Below are 25,609 nucleotides of genomic sequence, written 5' to 3' on the forward strand. Positions count from 1 at the left end.
GCATTCCCTATGCGGCGCATATCGTTCCTCTGGAGACACAGCCTGACCTTTGTTGGGACCTGAATGGAGTGGCTCTGAAAAAGTGATCCCGAATAAATCTGTGGGGGGGAGGGGAGGATGCCAGGTAGCTGAGAGCACAGTGGTCAGCCCCAGAGCAGGTCCAGCCTGTAGCCTCAGCCCTGCCTGGCATAGATTTGGGGGGTGCCTGCTGTACTGATGCTATAATCATTTGATACTTCAGAAAAAAAATGGCCCCTTCTCTTTGTTTTTTCACTTGCTTAATGCACAACGAAGCTCATAACTCGGGGAGCTGTGAGTTCACGTGCCAGGAGGTGTGATGCTACTCTCCATGTGGAGCGGCAGAAGCGATGCTTTTGGGAGCCCACATTTGCTGTGTGAAGGGCCAGGTGCCTCAAGGGGATGCCCATGGATGTGAAAGAGCTGTAGCCTGTTCCTCTTCTCTTGTGAGCTTATATTCTTCACCCTTTTCCTTGTAGTGAGTAGGTGGATGTCACGGGCCAGCTCTTGCTTGTCCTTGCAGGAGGATCATCTGCGAGAGATGCCATCCCTCGCACTGCAGCTGTGTCCAAGGGGCAGCATGCAAAAAAATGAGTCCCAAATGGCTGGACACGTCACTTCTGATTTAACTGGGAATGCGTCACTTGCAGGAGCGCTGCAGCTTAGCCCATCACTGCACAGGAAGGGATCATAGAATGGTTTAAGTTGGAAGGGACCTGTAGAGGTCATCTAGCCCAACAAACCAGAATAAGCTGCCACGTGTGTCAATGACTTATGGTATTGGTGTCCTCCCATCTTTGCACAGGGTGGAAGGTAACACCACAGGAACACGTCAGAAAAACCCCTCCAGCTCTGGGGTGAAGAATAATTAAGGACCCTACAAGAATCAAACAGCCTCCCCAACGCTCTGCTGAATCTATAAAGGTAGTTTTCCTTGCAGCCCAGCCACTGCTGGGCTTTTCATAGGAAAAGGTTAACTAAATTTCATGTAAGTCTTCCACAGCTTGGAGGTATTTACTTTGTTTGCAAAGTCCTTCTGTTGCTGTTGGATTTGTGCCAGAGATAAGCAAAGCATGAAGAGGTTTCCTTAAATTTGATGGTGCGGCTACTGGGAAAAGCTGGGAAAACCTGTTAGTGACCAGATTTGGTTAAGTTTTCTTACAAGTATTCACTAATGGGCTAATGATTGAAGTCGAGCAAAGGTGAAGCATTTGGGGCGGGGGAAATGACATTCGATGGAGGGGGAAAAAAGTATTAATACAGGAAGTTAACAGAAAAGAGGGAATTTGTCCTAACTTGTCCTGGCTAGCCCGGCACAGCAGCAATGGTCTTTCTGGAGTCTACCGCAGTAGCCACAGAGAGCGAGTAACCCAAAATCTTGCCTTCCCCCAGCCAAAAGCAGTAGCGGTATTGCTATGGCTGAAAGAAAACAGGGTGAGAAGGAAAGGTTAATGTTCTTGGTAGTCTCCCCTGCTTGAGTATGCCTTACAGCCAGTGTGGGGAAGGGCCAGGCAGAAACCCCCTCTGTTACTACCCAGGCAGGGATTTTTATTTTGCAATATTTACTCCGCCAAGAAAAAACACGACGATCCCTTGGGCACTGGTGAAATCATGGTCTCAGGGCTAGGCTAAAGCTAGAAGTAAACTTGTAATGTTGTAGGATGGACATTTCAGGAGCTGCAACATGGGAGTAGATACAGAGTGACTTTGATCCACTCCTGAAGGCACTTGGTGCTGCTTGGGTGGAGGGAACAAGCCTACCTCGGCAACACAGCCTGGAGAGGAATTGGAAGGAGGGTGCGGGGTGAGGGCACCTATTTGCCAGCACCCACCTGGTTGCTGCTTTGCCTTCATGTCCTCTTTCTGCTGGTCTCGGTGACCTGCAGGAAAGGGACAAATGGCCGTGTGCTGCTGTTCTGGCAAGGCACGTCAAAGCTTGTGGTAGATCAATAACGAGACTTCACTGATTTTCAGAGCACTTTATTTTTTGTCTTAAGGCTTATAAAAACCGTTACTTAAGTCAAATGTTTACAACTTTACATATGTACAGTATATGAAATAAATTATATTTTGAGTCATACAAAAACATAATATACAAATAGGGCTTTGAAACCACTCTAAGTATGGCACGGTGGCAAGTCACAGATAATTACTGAAAGTTTTGGTGATTGAAACCTTTGCATAAAACCATGGGGGGGGGGGAAAGGTCTCCAAATGGGCTTGCTTTGGTTGGATTGAAGCTCTCTGAGAACACAGAGAATTGCAAGCCTCGGAAGGGCTTGCACCACCTGGCAACACCATTTTTTGAGACTGCCTTTCTGCATGCCAAAAGTGTTCAAGGGTTCTCATAGAATGGTTTGGGTTGGAAGGGACCTTCAGAGGCCATCTAGTCCAACTCCCTGCAGTGAGCAGGGACATCTTCAACTCGATCAGGTCGCTCAGAGCCCCGTCCAGCCTGGCCTGGAATGGTTCTAGGGATGGAGTCTCCACAACCTCTCTGGGCAACTTTGTTTCAGTGTTTCACCACCCTCAGAGTAAAAAAAACTTTCTTCTTTATATCCAGCCTAAATCTCCCCTTCTTAGCTTAAAACCATCACCCCTTGTCCTGTCACAACAGGCCCTGCTAAAGAGGTTGCCCCCATCCCTCCTATAGTCCCCCTTTAAGTATTGGAAGGCTGCAATAAGGTCTCCCCGCAGCCTTCCCTTCCCCAGGCTGAACAACCTTACACGAAGTCTCTTTCCAAAAATAAAAAACCCAATCTGGTTCACCTCTGACAATGTCCACTCTGCTGTAGCAACCAGGACAGCTGTAGGGAGCGTCAGACTCTGAGCAAAGCCCATCTGGCACCCAAGGGTCCAACCAGGACGTTGTGGCAATGAGGGTAGGATGTCATCTGTTTGGCTCAGTTAAATACTCTGCATAAAAATAAGGTCTTAGTTATGCACTGGTACTACAACAGCACCTGAACAGAGGCGAACACACTCTTAGTTAAGAGGACTGGTGCAAAGCTCTCCTGAAGCGGTACGGTTCATCGTCATCTTCGTCTACAATCAGTAGACGGGCAGCTGCCATTTGCCTCTTACAGAGCAGGACATGGGAGCGGACAGTCTTGCTGCCGATGCTGACTGGGGAGCAAGGAGCAGCTGCCAACACCATCACCTGCCACCTGCACCGTGCTTTGCCCTAGGTACGCGGAGAACTGAGTACTACCTTCTTCTAAGGTAATAAATTGAGTTTTCAGTATCAGCCAGGCACAGAACAGATTATTTAAGGCAAGCAAAGGACAACTTAAGAAGTTAAGTGTCATTTTGCTTATTCCCACCCCTCCCCTGAGCAACCCTTCACACTTGACCTGTGCTGGTCTCATCTTCAACAGCCCACAGTGCTATCGGACCCACGGTAACTCTTACGCTAGACACTAATTTGTTCTTGGCAGCTCTGTCGCCAACAGCCCGATGGGCAATTAGCATGGTTGTCTTCTCAACTCCACTGGCAGGCAGACCAGAAGATCATTGCTGAGGTCTACATCTGTGAAGATCTCATCTGTAGCCCTGGTTAGCGGGAGCAGGCAGGAAATGCAGCGTGTAACAGGTCAAGGTAAGGCTAAATGCACAAACCAGGATCTTTGGGGAAGGGAGAACGTGGTTTTAGTTATCCTAATTCTAGGACCACAGTCCATCGATTGCTCCTCAGTTTCTTGCCTCTGATCCAAGGTGTCTTGTCCTGAAGAGCTAGTTGCTTTAAGAGCTACCAAGCCAGATTTTTGCCAGAGCGTTTTTCCACCTGCGTAGTCTTCATGCACGTAGGTTGCTCAGCTGTGAGTCTTCAGAGAAGTTTTCAGAGCAAATTCGAGACAGATCTGGGAAAAACAGAGGGGAAAAAAAATCTAGTTAAATGTAGAAGTTAAAAGGAGCAAAAAAATATTCCTAATAACTCTAGGACACTAAGAACAGGTTTAGACAGTACAAGTTGGTGTTTTATTCTGTCAAAGGAGCACTTTACTCAGTAGCTACTCAATGAGAGCCTGAAGCAGACATTATGCATGGAAGTAGGCTGCAAACAGAAATTACAGGTCTTGACACTAGACTCTGCCTGTTCGGATCCATTCAGGGTGGGCAGGTGTTTGCAGACTCAGTCTCCAAGTAGGGAACTATAATGTTCCAGTGATTTGGTAGGAACGGAGAGCTGAACAGCAAGTAACTGCTCATGATTTCTGGGAGGAAGGCTCATTTCCTAGAAACCTTAGTACTTTGGAGCTCAGATCTGCTCCTCTGCCTCGTGCAAAAGCTGTATGCCACGAGTAAAGCAGGAAGGGCACATCTGCCAGCAATTCTGTTTTATGGGGGTTACAGAGAAGCATATCAAAACAGCCTTTTATTGGACCTGCAGGAATATTTAGTTGATCTTTCAAGGCTTGTGGCAGAGCAACAAGTTTTTGCACAGGGGTTTCATTCACAGGATTGTTTGCTACTGTTTGTAGCGCAGCTTGCTAGTCTCTGCCAAGCCTGGAGCAGTACCAGCTCGCATTTCTGAGATGAGCTCAGAGGAGGCCTAAGAGGGTTGTGCAAAGCATGACTTCCACAGGGCTTTGCTAGTCCTAACAAGCACTTTGTCTCCAGATTAGAAGCGACAAAACTCTAAGTTTACAAATTGATATTTAAGAGAGGCCAAAAGGCTGGGCTTCATCTGAAGGAGATGATAATTTAGTCAAATGAACGGGGATTCATTCAAAACATGACCAGAGGCGGTCTGAAGCAATCAAGCTGTCACTGCTGGGACCAGACTTACTGGAAGTCATGCTCTGAGGACTGATCCTAGGTGTCTGGAAAGTCCCCAAAAGGTTAAGCAGGGCTGAGATGCTCTGGCAATGGTTAAGTCTGCACTCTCCTGAACCAGAAGAGATTACCATAGCTGGAGGTAAAGCAGTAGGAGTCACTACTGTAACACTGTGGCAAGTCCTCAGCTGTGTCTTGCTCATGTAGTTGAGCCCACACTTGATCAAGAGATTTCTTGGCAGGTCAAGATCATCTACTAGGCTGAAACGGTCTCTGAGGCAATTCCCCTGCACTCCCAACTTTCCTCTGCTTTACAGGGCAGTTAATACATGCCTCTAATTAATTCTCTGTTATTGCAAGGATCTTGGGTATTGGTAGCACCTCATTTTCAGCATCTACCACAATAGCAAGCAGACAGGTTCTTTAGGCCCAGGGATAATTATGCCAATCTGGTAGTAAGTATGTAAAGGTACAAGATGACAAACCAAGATCAGAAGTGAGGATAATATCACCTAGTTAGTGATAGTCAAGGCATATGTGGAAATGAAGTCCAATAACTGGGAATCTTGGCCTAGAATTTATTAGCCTTTTTTTTGGAAAAAAAAAGGGTTCCAGGAGTCTGAACAAAAAAAAAACCCCAAACCCAACAAACAAGCAAACCACAGCCTGGCTCCACTCATCCCAGCACAGCCACATGCATCAGGATTTCTCTTAGCTGATTTTCCCTACCTTTTTTGCCATTCCCCTGAGCACTTCACAAACCAGAGCTCTTTACCAGGAGATATACTGGTCAGCTGGGAATCCTCCACACAGAATGCAAACCTAGGAGGAGGAATCGGAAGTCAAGAGAAGGTACCTGTTGTCTCCATGATTAACAAATAACATGAATTGCAGCTAATTCTAGGACAAGTTGTTTGACCTGACATCCTTCCCGTGGAGCATCCTGATATACCGTTAGCCTCTTGAATGGCTGTTTTATTTCCTACTTTAGTATTTTATTTGGGGATCTTTGCTTCTACTACCCCTATCTCTCATAGACTGTAGAAGCTAGGATGCAGAGTACCTTACAGATGATAGGTGATGCTTATTTACAGCTCTGAGAAAGGTGGGGAAATTGTTAATATTAACTGCTGTTCTTTGACAGATCTGGGTTGCCTTCAGAACAACACGAACTTTTCAATTTTGGGAGCGCAGTTTGGGATTTGGGAGACTTGTACAGATTTGGGAGTGCTTGGCAGCTTTACTTGCTGGTTGCTGAGGTAGCTTTCCAGTTACAGAGATCTTGGAAGGAGCAACATAGTGCTTAAGGAGTTGGTGTCACCATGTTACCGGTTGCAGTTTTAGGTCTAGCTTGTTTTGCCAAATCAGCACATTATGCATGGAAATAATATCTGTGCCCATCTATGCTTCAGTATTTTTGGCATTCAGTACTTTAACCCTTCAGGTATGATCTAAGCCATCTTGAAGTAGGCTAATTTAGTGCCCAAGGGCAGGCAAGACAGTGTCACACTAGCTAAATAGAGCAAAAGATCTGATCTGCAGTGACTAGTTTTGCCTAAAGCCTAGTTTGCAACCTCCTGCTGGCAAGTAACCCATTCTCCTACACCATGAGGGAGCATTAGCTGGTAACACCAGAGAGGAGAGAGTTCAAGGTACCAGCTAAGTTCAAAACACCCACTTTTCTCACCAGATTCTGAATATTTCTCCTTCTGATTGAAGTTTTGAGTCAGCTTACGTGCAGCCTAACACAACTATTACCTCTGTTGTGTTTCCCCGGATTTCACACGTATACGTCTGATATGCAGTTCCTGGGAAGACTTCACAGGCCGATACCAGTAGCTCTTCAGCTCTTTCCACAGATCATACCATGACTGAGATGTTCCCTGCCAGGTGAGCTGTATTTTTAAAAGTTCACCTATGTCCTCTTCAGTATAGACCAGGAAAGTGTTAGTAGCATTTAGGCCTATTTCATCAAGCCTGAAAGACAAGCAGAGACACAACATTCTTCCTTATGGAAACATGCCAGACACTCATTCATTCCATGCAAGAAGTTAAACTCAGCCCTTTGAAGCTTATCAAGTGCTCAATGTTCAACTGTCACCAATTGATTACAGATTACACTGAAGAAAGTGACCTTGGATAGCTGGTTCAATGCAGTGCATCATCTATTTGGCTCAGCCACCCTTCCATAGCTTAAAGGTGAATTTCATGCTTTGAGTTTCTTCTGGGAGAGGCTAAACGAGATGAACAGTTCCTCTGGAGATATGGGTGCTCTCAGACTATACCCAAGTGGCAGAGGGGAAAAGCAAAACAAAGTACATGAACAATGAGCCATGAAGGCTAGTATATAGAGGACTGGGCACATCAAATTGCTTTCTCAGCAATAAAATATAATGAAGTTACTGGATGAAAAGCTTTTCTGACTGGTGATAAAGTGAGGCTGCTAGGCTCAGGTGCAATGCTAGCGTTACCGGGGGAAAAAGGGCGATGCCACCTTGTCTAGTCCCAGTGGCCTTCTCACCTAAGCAAGCGCAACAGGCCAGCTTACTTACATTTCTAAAGGGAGAGCTTCAGAGTCTCCATTGGTGCCGTGAAGGGTGACGGAGAAAGTGGGATCAGCCTCTCCCAAGGTTTTGTAGCTGAAGACATGCATTTTCATCTGATAATGGTAGACTAGAGAGAAACAAGGAGAGCATAGATGGAACCAAGTTTGTCAAGAGACCACATTGTTCAGCATCGCTCTTTGTGAAACAGTGTTGGCTGACAAAGGCTAGACTGTGTATTTACTGAGGCATCATCGATCACTTTTTCCTGCCCTTACTGATTACAAAGTTGACACACAACAGCAGCAGATCCACCCTGAGGAGGGCTCCTCAAACCTTACACTGAGCTAAGGTTGGGGTGGCCACGCGAGTATGACATGTGTAAGCTATAATCCTGCTCAAAAGGCAGAGTGTCCTTATGGCCAGAGCCCTGCTGATTTTACATGGAGGAAGGAGCCACAGCACAGCGATGCAGCCAGGTAACAGCAAAAGACTAATGCCTGGCTCTGTGCTGCTTTGAAGTGATCATAGGACCATAGAACGCCCTGAGCTGGGAGGGACCCACAAGGAGCATTGACTCCAGCTCCTGTCCCTGCACAGGACACCCCAAATTCACACCGTGTCTCTGAGGGCCTTGTCCAAGTGCTTCTGGAATATCGCCAGGCTGGTGCCGTGATGCCTCCCTGGGGGGCCTGTGCCAGGGCTCCACCACCCTCTGGGGGAAGAGCCTTTCCCTAATGCCCAGCCTAACCCTCCCCTGGCACATCTCCCTGCCATTTTGTTGGGTCCTAACGATGCTACTCTTCTCCCTCTACATCTTTCCCAACATTGACTTTGGGTGTCCACTCCTAGGGGTCAGTTTATGCTCTTTTTATGAGGGAAAGTGTACCTTTGAATGGCATGTCAGCTCTTGTTTTTAAGTACATCTTGCTGTTTCTTTTGTTCCGTGTTTTTCTGGCATTGTATCCAATGCCATTGCAGCGGTTCTTCCGGCAGCTCAGGCAGATGCCCTTCTTGAAGCGACTGGAATCGGTACATTGAAACGCGAAGCTTTGTTTATCTTGGTTCACAAGGGAGTCCACAAAGAGGTGCACAGACCGCTCGTGTTCACATTTAACAACTTCACCAATTGCTAGAGAAGCAGAGTTGCAAGGGATACATTTTGTTTAAGCATTTGTCACTCTTGTGGCTGATAAGATACAGTGAGCTATATTTTTTTTGTAGCCCAACATAAGTTGAGCGCGGCCAAACTTGACCATTTTTCAAACACTAGCAAATCAAGAGGTTAGTGCAAGACACTTGAAAAGGGCTTGTCATTTAGTCCCTACCATGAAAAGAGATTTAAAGAAGATTCTAGACCTAGCATAAGACGACCACAGCTTACGATCAGATGTTAGAGTGAGAACATGCTACTTCAGAATTAAAAGCAGGTCTAGTCCCTAGCAACTATCTTGAGTAGTACAGGCAGTTCAGAAGGAAAATATAGTTTTCTCTGCTCTTGTAAATCAGACCATCCCCCAGCATCAACCCAAGTCTATTTGTGAGGTGTCTGCACTGACCAGAGGCAAAACAAGTACCGAGAACTTACTCCCATAGGCAATTGCTCCCAAGACGTCACTTAATCCACAGCCAGGCTGGAAGTCTCCCCCGTTGGGGTAGATGTCAACATGGCCTACAGGCATCTGGATCCCAATGCTAACACCTAGCGTTTCCCTTGTGTAGGTGTGTAGGACATCCACAAAGTTAGCATCATCGGGGGAGAGGCGCTTGCTAGGGTCCACTCCTTCAAACATAGGGCCAGCCGGATCCAAGCCTGGTGTTAGAGACAGTATGTAAGATGCCAGGGAAGAAATTGGGTTATTTCATACAGAATATAGCCAGGAGCCTGCTGCTAGCAGCCCTCCTAACCAGGCGCTACACAGACAGTCCCTGCTTCATTGCAGATACCCAAGATCTTGTCACCATGGGCTCACGGAGGGAACAAGTGAAGGTGTCCCATACCGCTTTTGGTGCAATACAACCCAGTAGTAATACCAGTTTGCTCTACAGCGATGGCTTCACATTGCCTGTTGGAAGCAATGAGTCTTTGCTAGGTCACAGTGAAGAGATACTTTGAGTGGCAGCAGGTGACTCAACACCAGAAGAGGTCTAGCATCCCACAGAGACTGTTGGTAGCTAAAGCTGCCTTGGTTATGTTTAATCAATTTTCATACTGGACATACAGAGGGACTAATAACTAAATGCAGCTATTTGCTGCTAGGCTCTGAGGAATTCTTACTGCCAGTGTCACCTTTAAACACTTAATGCAGTCCCTTGGACATTAATGTCCCTTGGACATTAAGTTCTCACATGATGAAATCAGCTTTCCTCTGCAGTCAGAACTCTCTTCAAGGTATTTTCAGAATAAGGGGTTGAGATTATTTTTTTTTTTTAGTTTTTGTTTGCTTGGTTGTTTTTTTTTAACTAAACATCCCATGGTACAAACTGCACCCAATAGCTCTCACTTCCATTAATTTATGAGCTATAATTACAAAACCAGTATCACTCAAAGGCTTAGGATTTGGATAGTAAGATTTTGAGCTGGACTGGTTTTGAACCTGCATTTAAATTCAAATATACTCAAGGTCAGGTTGTCCTCTGAAAGGTTTTTCATTGAGCCTGCCCTCCATTTGGGGTTCAAAATTAAGGTACTTTCTCATGTCAAGAGACCCGTACTTCCCACTGCCACTAGAGGTAGGAGACTTGTCATTTCTGACTAAGCAAGCCCAAAACATCACGGCAGCACAGGCAATGACCTTCTTCGGGGAAACTCGCTGCTGCAAAGGATAAGTAAGAGACTGCTCAGAAAGCCACTTGCCCGTAATCCTGCCTATGGTCCCATGGACGTGGTTACCAGCAAAGCCAGCGACGTGGGCACCCAGGCTGTACCCGATCAGGTGGACGTTCTCGAGATGGAAAAGCGGGTTCTCCTGCAAGGAATAAAAAGATACGGTCATTTGCTGCCTTGTCTTTCAGGCCATCTGGCATCGCTGCTATCCATAGGACTCTGAAGTCCAATTCTAAGAACAGATTGAAGGATGGGGTTGACAAGCATGCTTTGTTCTTCTGTTGAGACAGGTAGGGGTCGAATGGTTTGGATGGCCCTTGTGGTGTGCCCCCAGTCACAGTACCTACCTTCCAACCCCTAAAATGATATGCTTTGTCTGAGCAGCAGATGGAGGACTTTGTCCGCAGGGAGCTGCCAGAAGAGCCTCGCTACTGGCCATGGAGCCGAATGCCAAGCGTAGCCCTATGGGCCTTTCTCTTTTTCCACCCTCTTGCCAAGCCAACACTGACTTCAAACACCCAACTCCTGAGTTCACATCGCTCAGAGAGGACTCTTAAAACTGAAGTCCGCTTCAACATCACTGATCTGAGCGTGCCGCAAAGCAGCGACTCCCAGGAAAGCGCCGCAGTGCTTGCTTGCGCGAGCACGGCACCTTAGCTATGAGCCATTGCTCCACCAAGCCTTGGGCTTTGGATTACACCAGAGCCTTCCCCGCTTGTGAGCCTCAGAGCTGGTGTTATACGCCGTTCCCTTGTGCAACAATCCCTCGCGGAGCATTACAACAGAGACTGTTCTTACGTGTTACCTGTAACCAGTCAAGCAGCCTCGCTATGCTTTTTCCAACGATCTGCGTGTTGTTGACGGCATCGGTATAGAGCTGGTGGGCAAGCAAAAGCCAATCCACCACAACCACGTTGGCATCCTTCTCCCTCTCTTGAAGAGCAGATACCAAGCTGCCCAGCCAAGTTTCGAACATGCCACTCATCTAGAAAGAGATTTCAGGTGTTAGTTTCCAGTTTACGGGACCAAAATTACACATTTGCAGATATTTGTATACCATTTACATGTTCTGCTCCAGCTGTAAGCTCCTCTGCAACCCCCAAACTTCTCAGCACTGCACTAATAGTGTAAGAAAAATAGGTTTTGAGAGACTCTGGGTGTAATTAGCCACCTTGCCTCTTAAGGGAGGAGGGAAAGGTACTTGTTTCATGCCACTGTATTTCTCTTTTTCTCAAGAGTTTCAGAAATTCTGGCAGATTGCAAAATTATTTTCCAGTTGTGGCACTGCTGTTTTTATAAGCCCTGGTTAGAGCTGATAACTCTCCTAGTTCCATATGCTCGGCCACATCAAATGCAGAAGAAAGCTTGATAAAGCCTGTCTGTATTCTTTCCTTATTGAGGAGATCAGGTAGCAGAAGTCGAGACTGTGGACATGCAGCTGAGCTCACAAAGTCTATATGTGCATCAAGCCAAATGTCACCTTCTTAGCGGTTAGTTTTATTTTTAGGGAAAAAAATCTCAGGTTCCCTTCACTGTGCTCACATTATACAGATATGAGGTGAAGATATGAGGTGATCTTGGGCACTTGGGAAGGAGTTGAGTGAAAAAACCCCTTTGCTGTGTGGGTGCCAGAGCAGGGGCACAGGCTGCCCAGAGAGGCTGTGGGGTCCCTTCCCTGGAGACATTCACCCCCCGCCTGGATGCGGCCCTGTGCCCCTGCTCTGGGGGTGCCTGCTCCAGCAGGGGTGGGACGGGGTGAGCTCCAGAGGGCCCTTCCAACCCCTGCCAGTCTGGGATTCACAGAGTATGACCCACCCCCACCCCCTTTGCTCCAGAGACCTCAGGTGCAGCTACTAAGAGGCCATAGTGCTCAAAATGCGCACAATTGCCCCAAATCCCAGCTATTCTAGAGGCTGTCGCACAGGGACCATGCGCAGGGCAATCCGCTCTCTCTAAGGCGACAGCCTGAGCGCTGAGCGTCGCTTAGAGCCACGCGGGCTGCTCCGTACTCACTGTCCAGCCGTGAATGATGAAGAAGGTCTTGGCTGTCGCGTTGAACCTGCAGTCCTCCAGCCGCTCGCGCTGGCCGACGGCGAGCGTGCAACCATCCTCTTCGGTGTCCGCCGAGGACCGGAGGTTGAATTTCACCTGTGGCTTCGGTGCCGGCGCACGCGTCTGTCCATCCTCCAGCAGCTGGGCGATGGTGGCATCTGCGAACCACCAGAAGGGTCAGCCAAGCTCCTCCGGAGGATCGGAGCTGGTCCCGTCCCACACACACCCCCCCCCCACCCGCGGCCCCCTGTCCCGCGTGGGACCGCGCTCACCCACCTCCATCCAGCAGCGCAGCCTCCGCTACCCGCGGAGCGCCTCCCGCCGCGATGCAACAGGTCGCGCCGGTGCACAGCAGGAGGACGAGCCTCCTCATCGCTCGGAAGGACGGACTGGAGGGAGGGACGGACGCACGGACGGACGGCGGGGCTCCGCGGGGCGGCGGGGCCCTTTAAGAGGCCGCTCGGGGGGCGGGTGGTCGTGGCCCGATGGGGCCGGCCCAGGCGGCGCCGGCGCGAAGCGCCGTTCCGATTGGTCACGCCCTCCGTGACGTCACGGGGAGCGTGAATGGAAGAGCCACGCGTGGGCGGGGCGGGGCGCGGCCTTCACGCGTGGGGATGGCCGGCGGGAAAGCTGCGCTGCGGGGGAACCCGGCGGGGTGCGCGGGGGTTGGGGGGGAGGGGACCTGCCGGGGTGGTCACGGGTGGGGTCCCGGTGTGGGGGGGTGGGTGAGCCCGCCGGGGTGGTCACGGGTGGGGTCCCAGTGTGTGTGTGTGTGGGGTGAGCCCGCCGGGGTGGTCACGGGTGGGGTCCCAGTGGGGGGGGGGTAGTGTGAGCCTGCCGGGGTGGTCACGGGTGGGTCCCCCAGGCGGGTGAGTCCCCTGGGGTGGTCACGGGTGGCTCCCCCGTGTGGTAGGTCGTCAGTGTGGGGGGTGGGTGAGCTCGCTAGGGTGGTCATGGGTGGGTCCCCCAGGCGGGTGAGTCCCCTGGGGTGGTCACGGGTGGCTCCCCCGTGTGGTAGGTCCTCAGTGTGGGGCATGGGTGAGCTCGCTAGGGTGGTCACGGGTGGGTCCCCCAGGCGGGTGAGTCCCCTGGGGTGGTCATGGGTGGCTCCCCCGTGTGGTGGGTCCCCAGTGTGGGGGGTGGGTGAGCACCCTGGGATGGTCACAGGTGGGTCCACCACGTGGGGGACCCAGTGGGGGTGTATGGGTGGGTGAGCCTGCTGGGGTGGTCACGAGTGGGTTCCCCATGGTGGGGGACCTGGTAGGGGTGTGCGGGTGGGTGAGCCTGCCAGGGTGGTCACAGGTGGGTCCCCAGTGGGGCAGGGGGTGGGTGAGCCCATCAGGGTGGTCACAGGTGGGTGAAGCAGCATGGCAAAGGGCTGGGGGAGCATGGCAGCGCCCACTGACCTTGGTGCTAGCGTGGGTCTGTGGTTTTCAGCTCCACCCGTGGGAGCCTCTGGCTCTTTGCCACTCAGGATGCTCTGGACCTAACGGGCGCCGGATACTTACCAGTGGGCATCGCCCACCTTACAGCCCATCAGCTTCTGCAGCCACGTTAGCGAGTCTGTAAACAGTTTTCAATCCTCTCTTATGAAAAACTATTTATTCCTATTTTTTATCGTTCATATTTTTACCAGTGACTGATCCGTAAGAAGATATTTCATTTTCTTCTGCAGCCGCCTTGCCGCTCGTGGTGTGAGGAGATGAGGTAATGCTCCCGGACACGCGGCTTTCCTGATCTCTTTTTCTTCCTCAGCCTCGTGGCTCCTTCCCTTTCCCTCTGAACTCGCAGCAGAAAGCAAGGAGGAGGCACCGGTGCCTGGCGTGTATAAACGTGGCAGGGGAGAAGGCCGGAAAAAAGCGCAGGCAGACAACAGGCAGAGATGAGGAGGAAAAGATGAAGGCCTAAATCTAGTCTAGCAAGGGAAGTAACGGGAAATCACATACAGGAGTTGCTTTAACCCTCGCTAGTAGATAGTGATGGAGAGAATTAATCCGGCTTCGTACCCTGTACCTCTACGAGCCTTCCTCAGCCCAGCCGCCTCCTGACCCGGCGTGTGTTGGCCGTTGGCCCGGATGATCACTGTTAAGTCCCTTCCAACCGAAATATTCCATTCCATTCTAAAGGGTTTTCTCGCAGCTCTCGTGCGTGCAGCAGGTCATGCCTGGGGGCTGCTGCTCTTCTCCCGGGGATCATTCCCAGAACCCCTTCATTTCTCACTCAGTGGAATAAAAATGTGTTCTGGGAGCTATTCGAGCACCGCTGTTTCAGGAGGCTGGAGGTGATGGTAACTGCTTCTCCCCAGGGAGGGTGAGTTTGAGCGGCCCGTGCTGGGGACGCAGCCTCTCCGCAGCTGCGTGGTCCCTCTTGAGGAGCAGCAGCCTGACAGCAGCGGCCTAAAAAAATTAGGAGAGAGAGGTTTCTCAGCTTCTGGCCCACCACCAGAGTTAGCTGCTGCAAGAAACATATCAGCTAAGCCTCATCACCAAATGTTTCATCATTTGAAGAAATTCCTGGTGCCAAGAAAACCCTGCCAGACGATCGGTCACTGCGCCGGCTTCTCATTCTTCCTCCCCTGCCTTTGCATTCAGCTTTTGCCTCTTGCCATTGTAAAGCTGCGACGGGTGGGGACGTGTCCTCCTTTTGTCTGTGCAACGCTGGGCTCTGGAGGGGGGGTCCTGCTCTTCGCCTCTGGCTTCCAAGAATGTCAGTAGCAGTAGAGAACAGCTTAGCAACAGCAAGGGAAAAAAGTGCATCAAAATAATTCCCAGCTGCATCGGCCAAGAGGTGACGATTGTCTGGGGAGATGCTCAGGAACTGTTGTGATGGGCATCGTAACGGTGCAGAGAGTGCGGCTCTGCTCTGACCTCTCTGTAACCCTAATGGCCTGCTGGGGGCGCGAAGAAGGCTCCCCCACTCAGAGCTGCTTGGAAAATAACAGTTTATTAAGCCCAATAATTTTAAGGAGAAATTCCTAGTTTTGAAGAGTTTTTCACTGGGAAAGATGTCGTGGCTCTCAGATGGAATTTCTGCATATTGTAATAAGTAATAAATAATAAACCAGGGTGAATCGTCCACCTGAAAAGAGCTGCAGGCTCACACTTTTAGGGTGTTGGAGGCTTTGTCCCAGCAGCTGGTACGAGCAGGTCAATGCCCAGGGAGAGACTGGCTGTTCTTGGGCATGTCTTTGTAGCTCTCTTATTCTGTCCATCCCCGTTGCGATTTCCTAAAGATCACGGGTCAGTCCAAAAGCAGACCAGGAATATTTCTGAAATCATGAATATTTTTATAGGAAATAGAAAAATGTCCCGCTCAGCTGTAATCACAAGCTCTTTGTAGGTGGGTGCTGGGTGGCTGAGGCCGAGGCTGGTCCCTTTTTCAGCACCAAAAGCGGTGAGTGAGAGCAGAAGTGGGACATGTGAGGAGTTAAACTTTTTTAGTAGCAAATAGCTATAATTGGTATGATATATAAATTAATATGCCAAAATAGTTAAAGATCTGGAGTCTGCTGGTGATCTCAGGGAAGGATTAGACAGGTTTTTTTCAGCGGCAGCATTTAATTTGAGAGGTTTCCATGTCCATGCACCCAATAATGAGACCCTTTCAATGCTGTTTCCATAGGAGCAGAACATCTCAGACCTGGGGTATGGTCAGTGTCTTCCGCAGGAGCTCGGCATCCCTGATAGAAACAGGCTGTCACTGTCCTGTGCAAGGAAACTGAAGTCAGGAGCCTTTTGCAAAATAATTAATGTGCCTATTTCCCTGTCTTTAAAATCAGCATATTGACATCTCCTTTCCTTGCAGAAATCGCACCATCCAAGAACTGAGTATTAAGAGAAAAGGGAAAATCCTACAGCATCGCACGACCTCTTTAAAGCCCTGCAGAGGGAGAGTAATTCTGGTGTGAGCGGCTTTGGAGATCACAAGGAAAATAAAAAGCATGCCGGTGCATGAACGGCGCTGCCAACGTTGCAGCCCACGTTCTCCCAGGAATGACCCGCCGTGGAAAGAGCAGCAGAAAGAGTGTTTTGCTGCCGGGGCAGGGTACCACCTCCTTGGTGAGTGGCTGCAGGAGGGATGTGTGCGGTACTCCCGCGGCTAAGATTGCATCCCGGCGCCTTCACATAGCTAGGCAGGTGTAAGTGGAGCATTTGGCTCCAGCGAGTCCTCCTGACGGGGAAAAATTGTGGCTCTTGGGTTCGTGGGGTGCTTGTTACTGCAAGCAACGGCACGACAAGAGTCAAAGATGCTCCTGTTAAGGATTGCTCATTGGCATAAGCCAAAGATTGATTTCATTGCTTTAGATCAGATATTCAGTGTCGGGGTGATTACGGCTATTGTGCAAATTTTAAATTCCACATTTAGAAACCTGAGAGTGTTTAGACACCCTCCATTCTTCCTGATTTTCCTCTATTTTCATTCCTTTTCTCCAATGAAAGAGGGAGTAGGATTTGCAGGAGAGGAAGAGGAGGAGGAGGGGAGGAAGAGGAATTGTTCCCTTTTTTTTTTTTTTAGGTTATAAAACAGTTTTTCTTTTCAGTTATAAAACACAACCCAGGAAGTAGAATGTAATGGGACTGATATTCGTTTCCCTCTTGGCTCCTTCTGCCTAATTTGTTTCTGAGATGATGGGGGAGGAGGGGTAGAGATGGGGCTGGAGAACAAACCGGGAGCGGGAAGGGCTGCTTGGATGGCAGCAACCTCACGGTGCACCAAGCTGGGGCAAAGGCCCTGGGAGGACCCACATATCGGATGGGTGTGCAGAGCTGACTGCACCCCCAAAGGGTCTGCGGGCCTGGAGAGGCAGCCTTGCAGTGAAATAACACCCCAGGTTAATCTTTGCATCACCCTGTGCCTCGCGGGTTGTCGTCATCCCATCACGCCACCAATTATTTCATTCTTAGTGCTTGCTGCAGAGCAGGGAGATATTACTTATGTGGCACAGTTTTTGCTCTGGATATTTTTGTTCTGTGAGCATCAAACTGGGGTGAAAGCAGGCTGTGGTGTCTTTGTTTCACAGCCATTCCTTACCCAACAAAGTGTCTCCTCCCCTCCTCAGCTTTTCAAACACAGCCCCCCTGTGAACATGCTCTATAGGACCAACACTTCATATCCCTCCGTAGGTTTGCTTGCTTACCGAAGAGGCTAATCTCCATCAGGTTATGAAATCAGCTCACATGCTTCGGGGGCATTACCCACTATTGATATCCCCGTTCGATCCCCGTTGAGCTCTCTTTGTTGGAGGTAACCCCCTCTCCTACTTCTTCTAAGCTGATTTCTTAGGCCACATCATTCAAGTCCCATATCCCCATGGTATTTAGATGTAGTAAAAATGACCGGGGGGGAAAATAAATGGCAGCCAGCGAGCCAACTAAACTGTCTGACTATTAATGGTCCTGTTAGTTGCAAATTTACTTTACCACAAAGCCCCCAGCATGTAATCCTTAGATGAATGCCTTTGATTGTGAGGGAATATTTACAGCTGACCCTGCCAGCAGACTGCAAACCTGCAGTGGGCCTCCTGTCCCACATTAAATCCGCTGGCATCTGTTGCTGGGTTCTTATCAAGCACATGCTCTGTTGGTGCAGTGTTTGGGCTGTAGCGCTCACAGATACGGCGGGCCTTGAAGAATAAATCCCCACATTCCTGCGAAATGCTAATTCCTGTGAACGTTGTCACACAGGGAGGAACGTTACAGTTTGTACCTGCCTCCGGGCATCGTCATCCGCAGGGAGGTTTGCAGAAGGCTTTGATCCCCGCCGGCCGCCCCCTCCCCGTGGCAGGTCCCCAGTCCTGCTGCTGGACCACCTTTCACCAAGGACAAACTTCTTCTTGGCCAAGCGTTGTAATGCCCTTTTCCCAGACGTGCCTGAGTGACACAAAGTGATATTTTTTTTTTAATGATGTTTTTAATCTCTTTTCACCCCTGCCTATGCCTTGCATTAGTCCCCACGTTGCTCTGATTGAGTGTGTTGTTCTTGCAGAGACCCTCAGGTGGTCTTATGCCACCTCCAGCCACAGCAGAGCTGTGCAGGGGCACAGACTGAAAGGCGGTGAGAACTCAGTGTGTTCTGATGCCTATTCCCTGTGTGTCTAAGCATACAAGTGTAATTCAGCAGCTTATCATTCCCAGCATGTCCTGTGGTACGTGAGATGGATCCAGACTGCTTGGCTGCTTTGTGTCGGACAGAAGACCCAGTGGCGGGTGATGGGCCTGCTCCATCCACTCTGCAGACAAGGATGTCTTTAGGTCTATGCCGAAGAATGACTTATATTTTCTCTTTTCTTATGCCTTTACCCAAAGCCGACACTTTTCCATCCAAGCTGTATGAATGCTGAGCAAGTTTGGGCTTGAACATGGCCTTGGAGCCAAGCCCACTGGCAGTGCAGAGGTGTTGTGGGTGGCCAGGGGGATGTTTGCTTCTGCTCCTTTCTGAGGGCCTATTTTGGTGAGGGATTGGAGAAATGTCTCAGAAGTTTGTGATCACTTGACCCTTCAGACGGTGGATGGTGAGCCCTCAGCGGCGCTTCTGCCTTAGTTCTCCAGCATCCAGCAAAGGGAAAAGGTTAAAAAGAATAAATTACCAACACTGATCCCCTGCCTTTTTTGTAAGTGGAGCCTGGAGCTGCTAGAGAGACCAGAGAGGAATTTGGGGGATGGTTGTTTGGTTTAGGGATGCCTTTTGAGTGCATATCCTTATCCACATGCTTTTTCTTGTTCAGATCCACAGGAATATTTGGCCCAAGTCTGGAGTGGATGTGGTAGCACCACCAGTGAAAGGTACTCAGCTGGGACTGCAGCTTGAGAGGAGACCATAAGAACTGGCAGAGCAGGCAGTGGCTCTCCTGCCTGCTTAGAGGGGTCTGTCAGACCGGGACATGGCGCTGTCTTTGGGCTCGTTTCTGGTACTTGGCAGCTAAAAAAATCTTGCAAGTTGGCATTTTGGCAGAATAATTAGAAAGCTGATGGTTTCTCCTTCTCCGAAAACTTCCCAGACTAAACCCCAAGACAGACATCCAGAGCGTCCTAAATCTACTTTAAATTTCTCTCAGTGGCACTCAGGCTTTTAAAACTGACCCTGTAAATCTGGAAGGACACCGAACCGAGGAAACTCTGAGCATGCCACTTGACTTCCCAGTGCCTACAGGAAAGAAAATGAGTTATTTATTAATACCAATTAATTTGTTGCTTTAGCAAAGCCCTATGAAAACACATAGTGGTGGTTCTCACCAGGACTGCTAATTTGCACCAAAGCTTTACAGCTGCAAATCCCAGCTAATTCTTTCTTCCTGGGCTGTGCTGGGTCAGACAGCTTGTGCACGTTCATCCTCTCTTTGTGGTCCTGCTCAATGATTTGGCTGGTGTTTAAGAGATCCTTTGGCAGTATTTTACTGTGGTTCACGTTAAAGGGGAATGGTATTTTAAGTCACAAATACAGATTTTACTCTCTTCTGTTTTTCAGGAAGAAGTGTGACAAACAGTTTGGGGCGCAGAAATAACCAGCACAAGATGGAGTTGTGTGTCATCGAGGTTGGTATCCTTTGTTCTCCAGCACCCTGGTTTTTATTTACCCTCTCCTTCGAACTGTTTGCCTTCTCAAATCTGAGCAGGGTGTAGCGCTGGGATCCGCCTGAGACAGGGGAAAGCCTTGAGCTGTTCTTGGAGATACATGGAGCCTCCTGCTCTCCTCAGATGTTGGCTTTACTTATACCAACAACATTATTAATTTCATTTTTCACCAGCTTGCACATTTTACTTTGAGAACCCATCAGTTATCGCATCCCTGATTCCAGATTCATTCCTCGGTGTCTCAATGAAAAGGTCATCTATCACATATGGTTACAGAATCTGCAATAGGAAGATGGGAAAGAATGAGCTGTCCCTGAGGATGCTGGTCCCCCACCAGGCTGTGCTTCACCCTCTGGCCACTTATTCCTAACTGCCTAACTTCTCCCATTAATTGTGTTTGTTGGGTGTGTGGATCTTATTAGGAAGAGTCAGTGGGTCTGTAATTAATTAAGAAAAGCTTGGGGCATTTCTTAGTACTTTGTACTCGTGTTCCTGCCTGTGATGTACAGACATTGACGATATTGATCCCAGGAACTCCCAGTCCAAGGACAGACAGGCGGACAGACTAAGGTCAGGGCACATGAAAACAAAGAGGGCTTTTCTGTACAGGTCAGTTTTATCCTGGGCGGCATCCCCACCAGCGCGGGCAGCAGGGCGAGGGAGGGGGTCCTGCCCCTCTGCCCCGCTCTGTGAGACCCCCCTGCAGCGCCGCCTCCAGCTCGGGGCTCCTCAGCACGGGACAGACACGGGGCTGTTGGAGCGGGGCCAGAGGGGGCACAGAGATGCTCCGAGGGCTGGAGCCCCCCTGCTGTGAGGAGAGGCTGGGAGAGCTGGGGTTGTTCAGCCTGGGGAAGGGAAGGCTCTGGGGGGACCTTATGGTGGGCTTTCAGTGCTGAAAGGGGGCTTAAAAGATGGGGACAGACTTTTTAGCAGGGCCTGTAGCGATAGTGTGTTGATTTTGGCACAGCTAGGACAAGAGGTAATGGTTTTAAGCTAAAAGAAGATAGATTCAGACTAGATAGAAGGAAGGAATTTTTTATGCTGAGGGTGGTGAAACCCTGTCCCAGGTTGCCCCGAGAGGTGGTCGATGCCCCATCCCTGGACACACTCAAGGCCAGGCTGGACGGGGCTCTGAGCGACCTGATCGAGTTGAAGATGTCCCTGCTCACTGCAGGGGGGTTGGACTAGATGTCCTTGAAACGTCCCTTCCAACCCAAACCTTTCTGTGATTCTGTTCTGTGATTCTATGATATACTTCACAGAGCAAGGGTGATATTTCCTAGGCAGAGCACTATGTGGGAGGTGTGAGCAGAGACCTGCCGGGCAGGCAGGATGGGAGCAGTGGCAGCAGACCTGCCCAGTCTGGGGTATGGGTGCAGGACTGGTCCTGCTAACCACATCCCGGTGCATAATGCTCCTTCCTTGCATTTGCAATGCAATTCCATGGCCTCTACCTCCTGTGCTGTGCACATGCCATCGGTGTCACCTCCCCGCACACTGCAGGTCCAGAACCTGACTGAGTCACGGGGTGACTGATGGCTGCGGGATGGGGTGGGAGCTGGAGGTGTGCTACAGGGCCCCGCATTCAGCGGATGCCTGCCGCAGCCTTGCCTGGCTTTGCCTACCCATCATATGATCTTCTGAGCACCGGCATGTGACTGGGCCATGCATGCTGGAAAAGACCATCCAGAGCGGAGAGGCGAGGTTGGAGAGGGGGAGGGTGGCTCAGCTAGAGAGGATTAGTACGCGTGGGCAGATTGGGAAAGCGCTGAAAGAGGGGGCTTGTGTCAGAATTTTTGCAATAGCGAAGGGGGAGGTAGCTGGGTGATGAGAAGAGGAAGGAAAGGAGCGAGCCAGGAGGGATGGATGACCTCAGAGGTGACATTTGGGATCAAAGTGGGGAAGCCTGTGTCTTGTGGAGAGGAAGATGCTGCAATTGTCTGAACAGGAGCGAGCAGAAATGTGGGGGAAAATCTCCGACAGACTGGGAAGCAATGAACATGGAAACCATGCATTGGGATGATAAATGAAGATGCTGGAAGGGTTGCTACGGACATGAGGTTTGGAAGAGAGTAGATGTTCAGGCTGTAGCTTCTTGCCATGCCATGAGCAAAACCCTGTCTGCTGGCTGAAACTTTTGCACAGGTTGTGTTAACAGGCATCATCCAAGCTCATTTCCCAGGCTCTGAGCAGATCTCTGCCTTGGTTTAGAACAGAGAGGGCTACAGGGGTGACAAAGAGCGCTCCTGCCTGCAAGGACGATTCCTGCGCCTGGTTCCTTCATGCTGTGTCTGCCAGCGGGGAGGTGGAGGTGCCAAAGCCCCTGGAAGAGAAGAGCAGGTTTGACTGTGGTTTATCAGCTGGTCCAGAGGTGCTCTTAAACAAGGCAGCCACAGAAAGATGGAGCAGATAATAACAGAGAGGAGAAGACTTCTTTTTGATCCATTTGGTTAGGAGATGTAATGTGACAAGTGGATGGAATTTGAGGCTGTGTTTCATAGCACAGGGCACACTCAGCTTTAGAAGTATCGACAGGATTCACAAATCAAAGAGCATTGAGGTTAGAAGGGGCCAGTGGAGATCATCTAGAGCAACCCCCCTGCAGCTCAAAGCAGGGTCTGCCAGCGCTGGTTGCCCAGGATATTGTCCAGATGGTTTTTTTTACGACTTCCAAGGATGGAGACGCCACAACCTTTCTGGGCCACCTATTCCAGGGTTCAACCATCCTCACAGTAAAAAAAGTTTATCAAGGCAATATCCCTGTTTCCAGGGATATTTTTTTGTTTCATTAACCAAAAGCACATTTAAAGCAGTACTTCTCGGTTATGAGCTAGACAGGTTAGAGCAAACATTAAGCCCAGGATTTCATTTATCCCAAATAGTGTTCATGATCAGGCACTTAGACGATGTCTTTATTTACTGCCTTACTCATCAAGGCGATTGGCTGGTCCATTTCTGGCAATCAAAGCCGTGAACGAGCAGTCATAGACCTGTACAACCTGCGTAAATGGTTTGCTGGCAAGAAATACGCTTGAATAAACACAAACTTCAGCTACAGGGTTATTTAATCACAGAGGAAATTTCTTTTACCAGTGAGTCTCTCCTAGCTGGGCATGCAGGGGGTGGATGAACCTGTTGCTTTGGGACGCTATGCCAAAAAATGTTAAGTATTAAGACAATCTCACCAATTGCTGTGGGGTTTTTTTTTGTTTTGACCGCGCTACTGGCTAGTTGGTCACCAGCAGCGTGGAGTGCTGCGTCACGCTTCAGCAGTGGTGACGGTAAGGACAGATAATCAGCTGTCATGACGCTGAGCTCCCTTGGCTGTTTCCTCACCCCTGGACTAGGTACAGCACATACACGACAGAAACAAATAGTGTGTGTAGCTAACCTCTTCTTAGGTTAGCTACAGAACAAAAGAATTGCCTGTGTTTTAGAAGGACTCACAGGGAATCAAAAGCATTGCAGTTGTTAACATGTTTTAGGTAATACACTTATGACATGATGATTTTTATATGTACACATACCTACCTACATATACCCATACATATATATTAAAAACCCCTGTATTTTTAATATCTGTATCTAAATATATATATATGCTTAAGTAAGGAACTTTTACTCCCTGTGGAAGCACCTCTTCTTAAAAATCACAGGGAGGAATATAGGACATAATAAAGCTCTTCAAGTGACCAAGACAGTATTACTGATGCAGAGCAAAACTCCTATAGTGGCTCATCCTGCTGACGATGGTCAGTTCATCTTCTGGAGATGCATTTCCTCCTTTTCCAAGCCCACAGGTCTTGCTCCTGGGACTCACTGCCTGGGTCAGTAGATTTTAGGACACAGTTGTGGAGGGTCGCTTAGCTGGAGAACTCGCCTACTGCTGTTTTGCTGACTGTGGGAGGAAAAGGCAAACAACAGGAGCGAGCTCTGCCTCTGGAGGAACCACACATCTGGGAAGAGGAGTGCAGGAGTCCGTAGGCTGGTCAAGAGAGCGGAGTTCAGGGAAAGAAGGTGCAGGCAGCTGTCTGAAGGCTGGAAAGCTTCTGTGTTTCCAGCATTCAAGCTGGTTTCAATTTAAAATGTCTTTGTCTTCAAGATGTTCTGCTTAACCATTAGGACGAGCAACCCATTTGTAGGTAATTTTGTGAATGACAGTTAATATCCCCGCATAACCCTTGGGCTGCAGAAACTGGCTCTTTAAGATAAATGCCAAAAAAATCTACTACAGTTTGAGGAATTGGCTTCTGTTCCTGTGCAATGAACAGGTCAAAACCCCTTCCTATAGCACAGTGGACAAGTGGTACGTTTTAGCAAGACAGAGTTAAGCTTGGCCAGCCAGACGCAATGGCTCTATCTGTCATGTGAATTTCAACAGAGACCATCCTGTTGCTCCATCTGCCCCTCTGTTAAAAATTACTGTTCCCAAGCAGGGCAGCAGAGGCAGACATGTGCCTGAGCTGACAGTCAGGCACTCGAACTGCAACAGAGTAGGGGCTAAAAGAAATGCCTTGGCCTTTGAACTGGCTGGCTGAGGGCAGGCAAAAGTTTCCTCTGTCATATCTTCTGTGGCAGTGGTTGAACTCTAGCAGAGCTGCTGGAAGGTAAGCAGGGGAGTCCTACGGCTGGAAGTGAGCTCTCTTTTTGGCACTGAGCAGCCATGCCTTTGGCTCCTGTCCTGCTGAGAAATCATAGCCCTGGCCATGAGTCTCGGAGCTCACCTCTCCCTCTGGCCAGGAGAGTCAATGGCTACCAAAGGCATTGACTGATTGTCACTTAGGATGACATTTGGCTTGGCAATTCCAGTAGGACCGATAAGGCCGCTTGTTTATTCACAGCTAAATCCACAAAAGGACTTTACAGAATCCCAGAATGCCGGGGGTTGGAAGGGCCCTCTGGAGCTCATCCCGTCCCACCCCCTGCTGGAGCAGGCACACCCAGAGCAGGGGCACAGGGCCGCGTCCAGGTGGGGGGTGAATGTGTCCAGGGAAGGGACCCCACAGCCTCTCTGGGCAGCCTGTGCCCCTGCTCTGGCACCCGCACAGGGAAGGGGTTTGTCCTCATGTTCAGGGGGAACTTCCCGTGTTCCAGCTTGTGCCCGTGGCCCCTTGGCCTGGCGTTGGGCACCACTGAAAAGAGCCCGGCCCCGTCGCCCTGACACCCGCCCTTCAGCTATTTATAGGCATCGATGAGATCCCCCCTCAGGCTTCTCTTCTCCAGGCTGAACAAGCCCAGGTCTCTCAGCCTTTCCTCACCAGGGAGATGCTCCAGCCCCTGATCCCCTTGGCAGCTCTGCGCTGGCCTTGCTCCAGCAGTTCCCTGCCCTTCTTGGACTGGGGGGCCCAGACCTGGCCGCAGCCCTGCAGGTGTGGCCTCACTGGGGCAGAGCAGAGGGGGAGGAGAACCTCCCTCGCCCTGCTGGCCACGCTCCTTTCCATGCCCCCCAGGGCACCGCTGGCCCCCTTGGCCCCAAGGGCCCGGTGCTGGCTCAGGGTCACCTGGCTGCCCCCCAGCACCCCCAGGGCCTCTCAGCAGAGCCGCTCTCCAGCAGGTCACCCCCAACGTATACCATAGACCCCTTCCAGCCCCAAGAACACATCCAGAGGAGAGGTGTGAAGCCGACACATCGCTGGCTGCTCAGCAGAAAACCTGCAGCAGGAAGGGTGGGACCATCTTTGCCATAGAATATCCTCTGGCCTCCTGGTTAGGATGCGGCTTTGAAAAATCTCAAGGGAAGGAAATATAAAAGTGGGTCTCACATGTCCTGGGAGTGTGCTATGGCCACCATGCCACTGGCTTAAGATGGGCACTACTGCTTT

At 49.9% G+C, this 25,609-nt stretch overlaps 1 protein-coding gene and 1 long non-coding RNA gene across 2 annotated transcripts; one reads left to right on the forward strand and one right to left on the reverse strand.

Moving 5' to 3' along the window:
* Positions 1-1,982: 1,982 nt before the first annotated feature.
* LIPG (lipase G, endothelial type) lies at positions 1,983-12,758 on the reverse strand. Its single transcript, XM_075077164.1, has 10 exons — positions 12,493-12,758; positions 12,178-12,374; positions 10,970-11,149; positions 10,195-10,306; positions 8,926-9,150; positions 8,227-8,469; positions 7,347-7,467; positions 6,553-6,771; positions 5,524-5,616; positions 1,983-3,878 (listed from the first exon to the last, which is right to left on the reverse strand). The coding sequence occupies exons 1-10, from the start codon at positions 12,587-12,589 to the stop codon at positions 3,857-3,859; spliced, it is 1,509 nt and encodes a 502-aa protein (XP_074933265.1). The 5' UTR covers positions 12,590-12,758; the 3' UTR covers positions 1,983-3,856.
* A 53-nt stretch (positions 12,759-12,811) lies between these two features.
* LOC142049838 (uncharacterized) lies at positions 12,812-24,789 on the forward strand. Its single transcript, XR_012657840.1, has 5 exons — positions 12,812-12,871; positions 13,853-13,923; positions 16,021-16,274; positions 18,941-18,998; positions 19,681-24,789. It is a non-coding gene; the product is annotated as an uncharacterized LOC142049838 (long non-coding RNA).
* Positions 24,790-25,609: the final 820 nt, after the last annotated feature.

This window comes from Phalacrocorax aristotelis, chromosome W (assembly GCF_949628215.1).
Source record: "Phalacrocorax aristotelis chromosome W, bGulAri2.1, whole genome shotgun sequence".
Classification (NCBI taxonomy): Eukaryota; Metazoa; Chordata; class Aves; order Suliformes; family Phalacrocoracidae; genus Phalacrocorax; species Phalacrocorax aristotelis.

Coding starts and splice junctions, on each gene's coding strand:
- LIPG (XM_075077164.1), bottom strand. CDS start 12,589: ATGAGGAGGCTCGTCCTCCTGCTGTGCACCGGCGCGACCTGTTGCATC. Junction 12,375..12,492: donor GGCTGCGCTGCTGGATGGAG/GTGGGTGAGCGC, acceptor GGTGGTTCGCAG/ATGCCACCATCGCCCAGCTG. Junction 8,470..8,925: donor GGGAGCAATTGCCTATGGGA/GTAAGTTCTCGG, acceptor CTGCTTCTCTAG/CAATTGGTGAAGTTGTTAAA.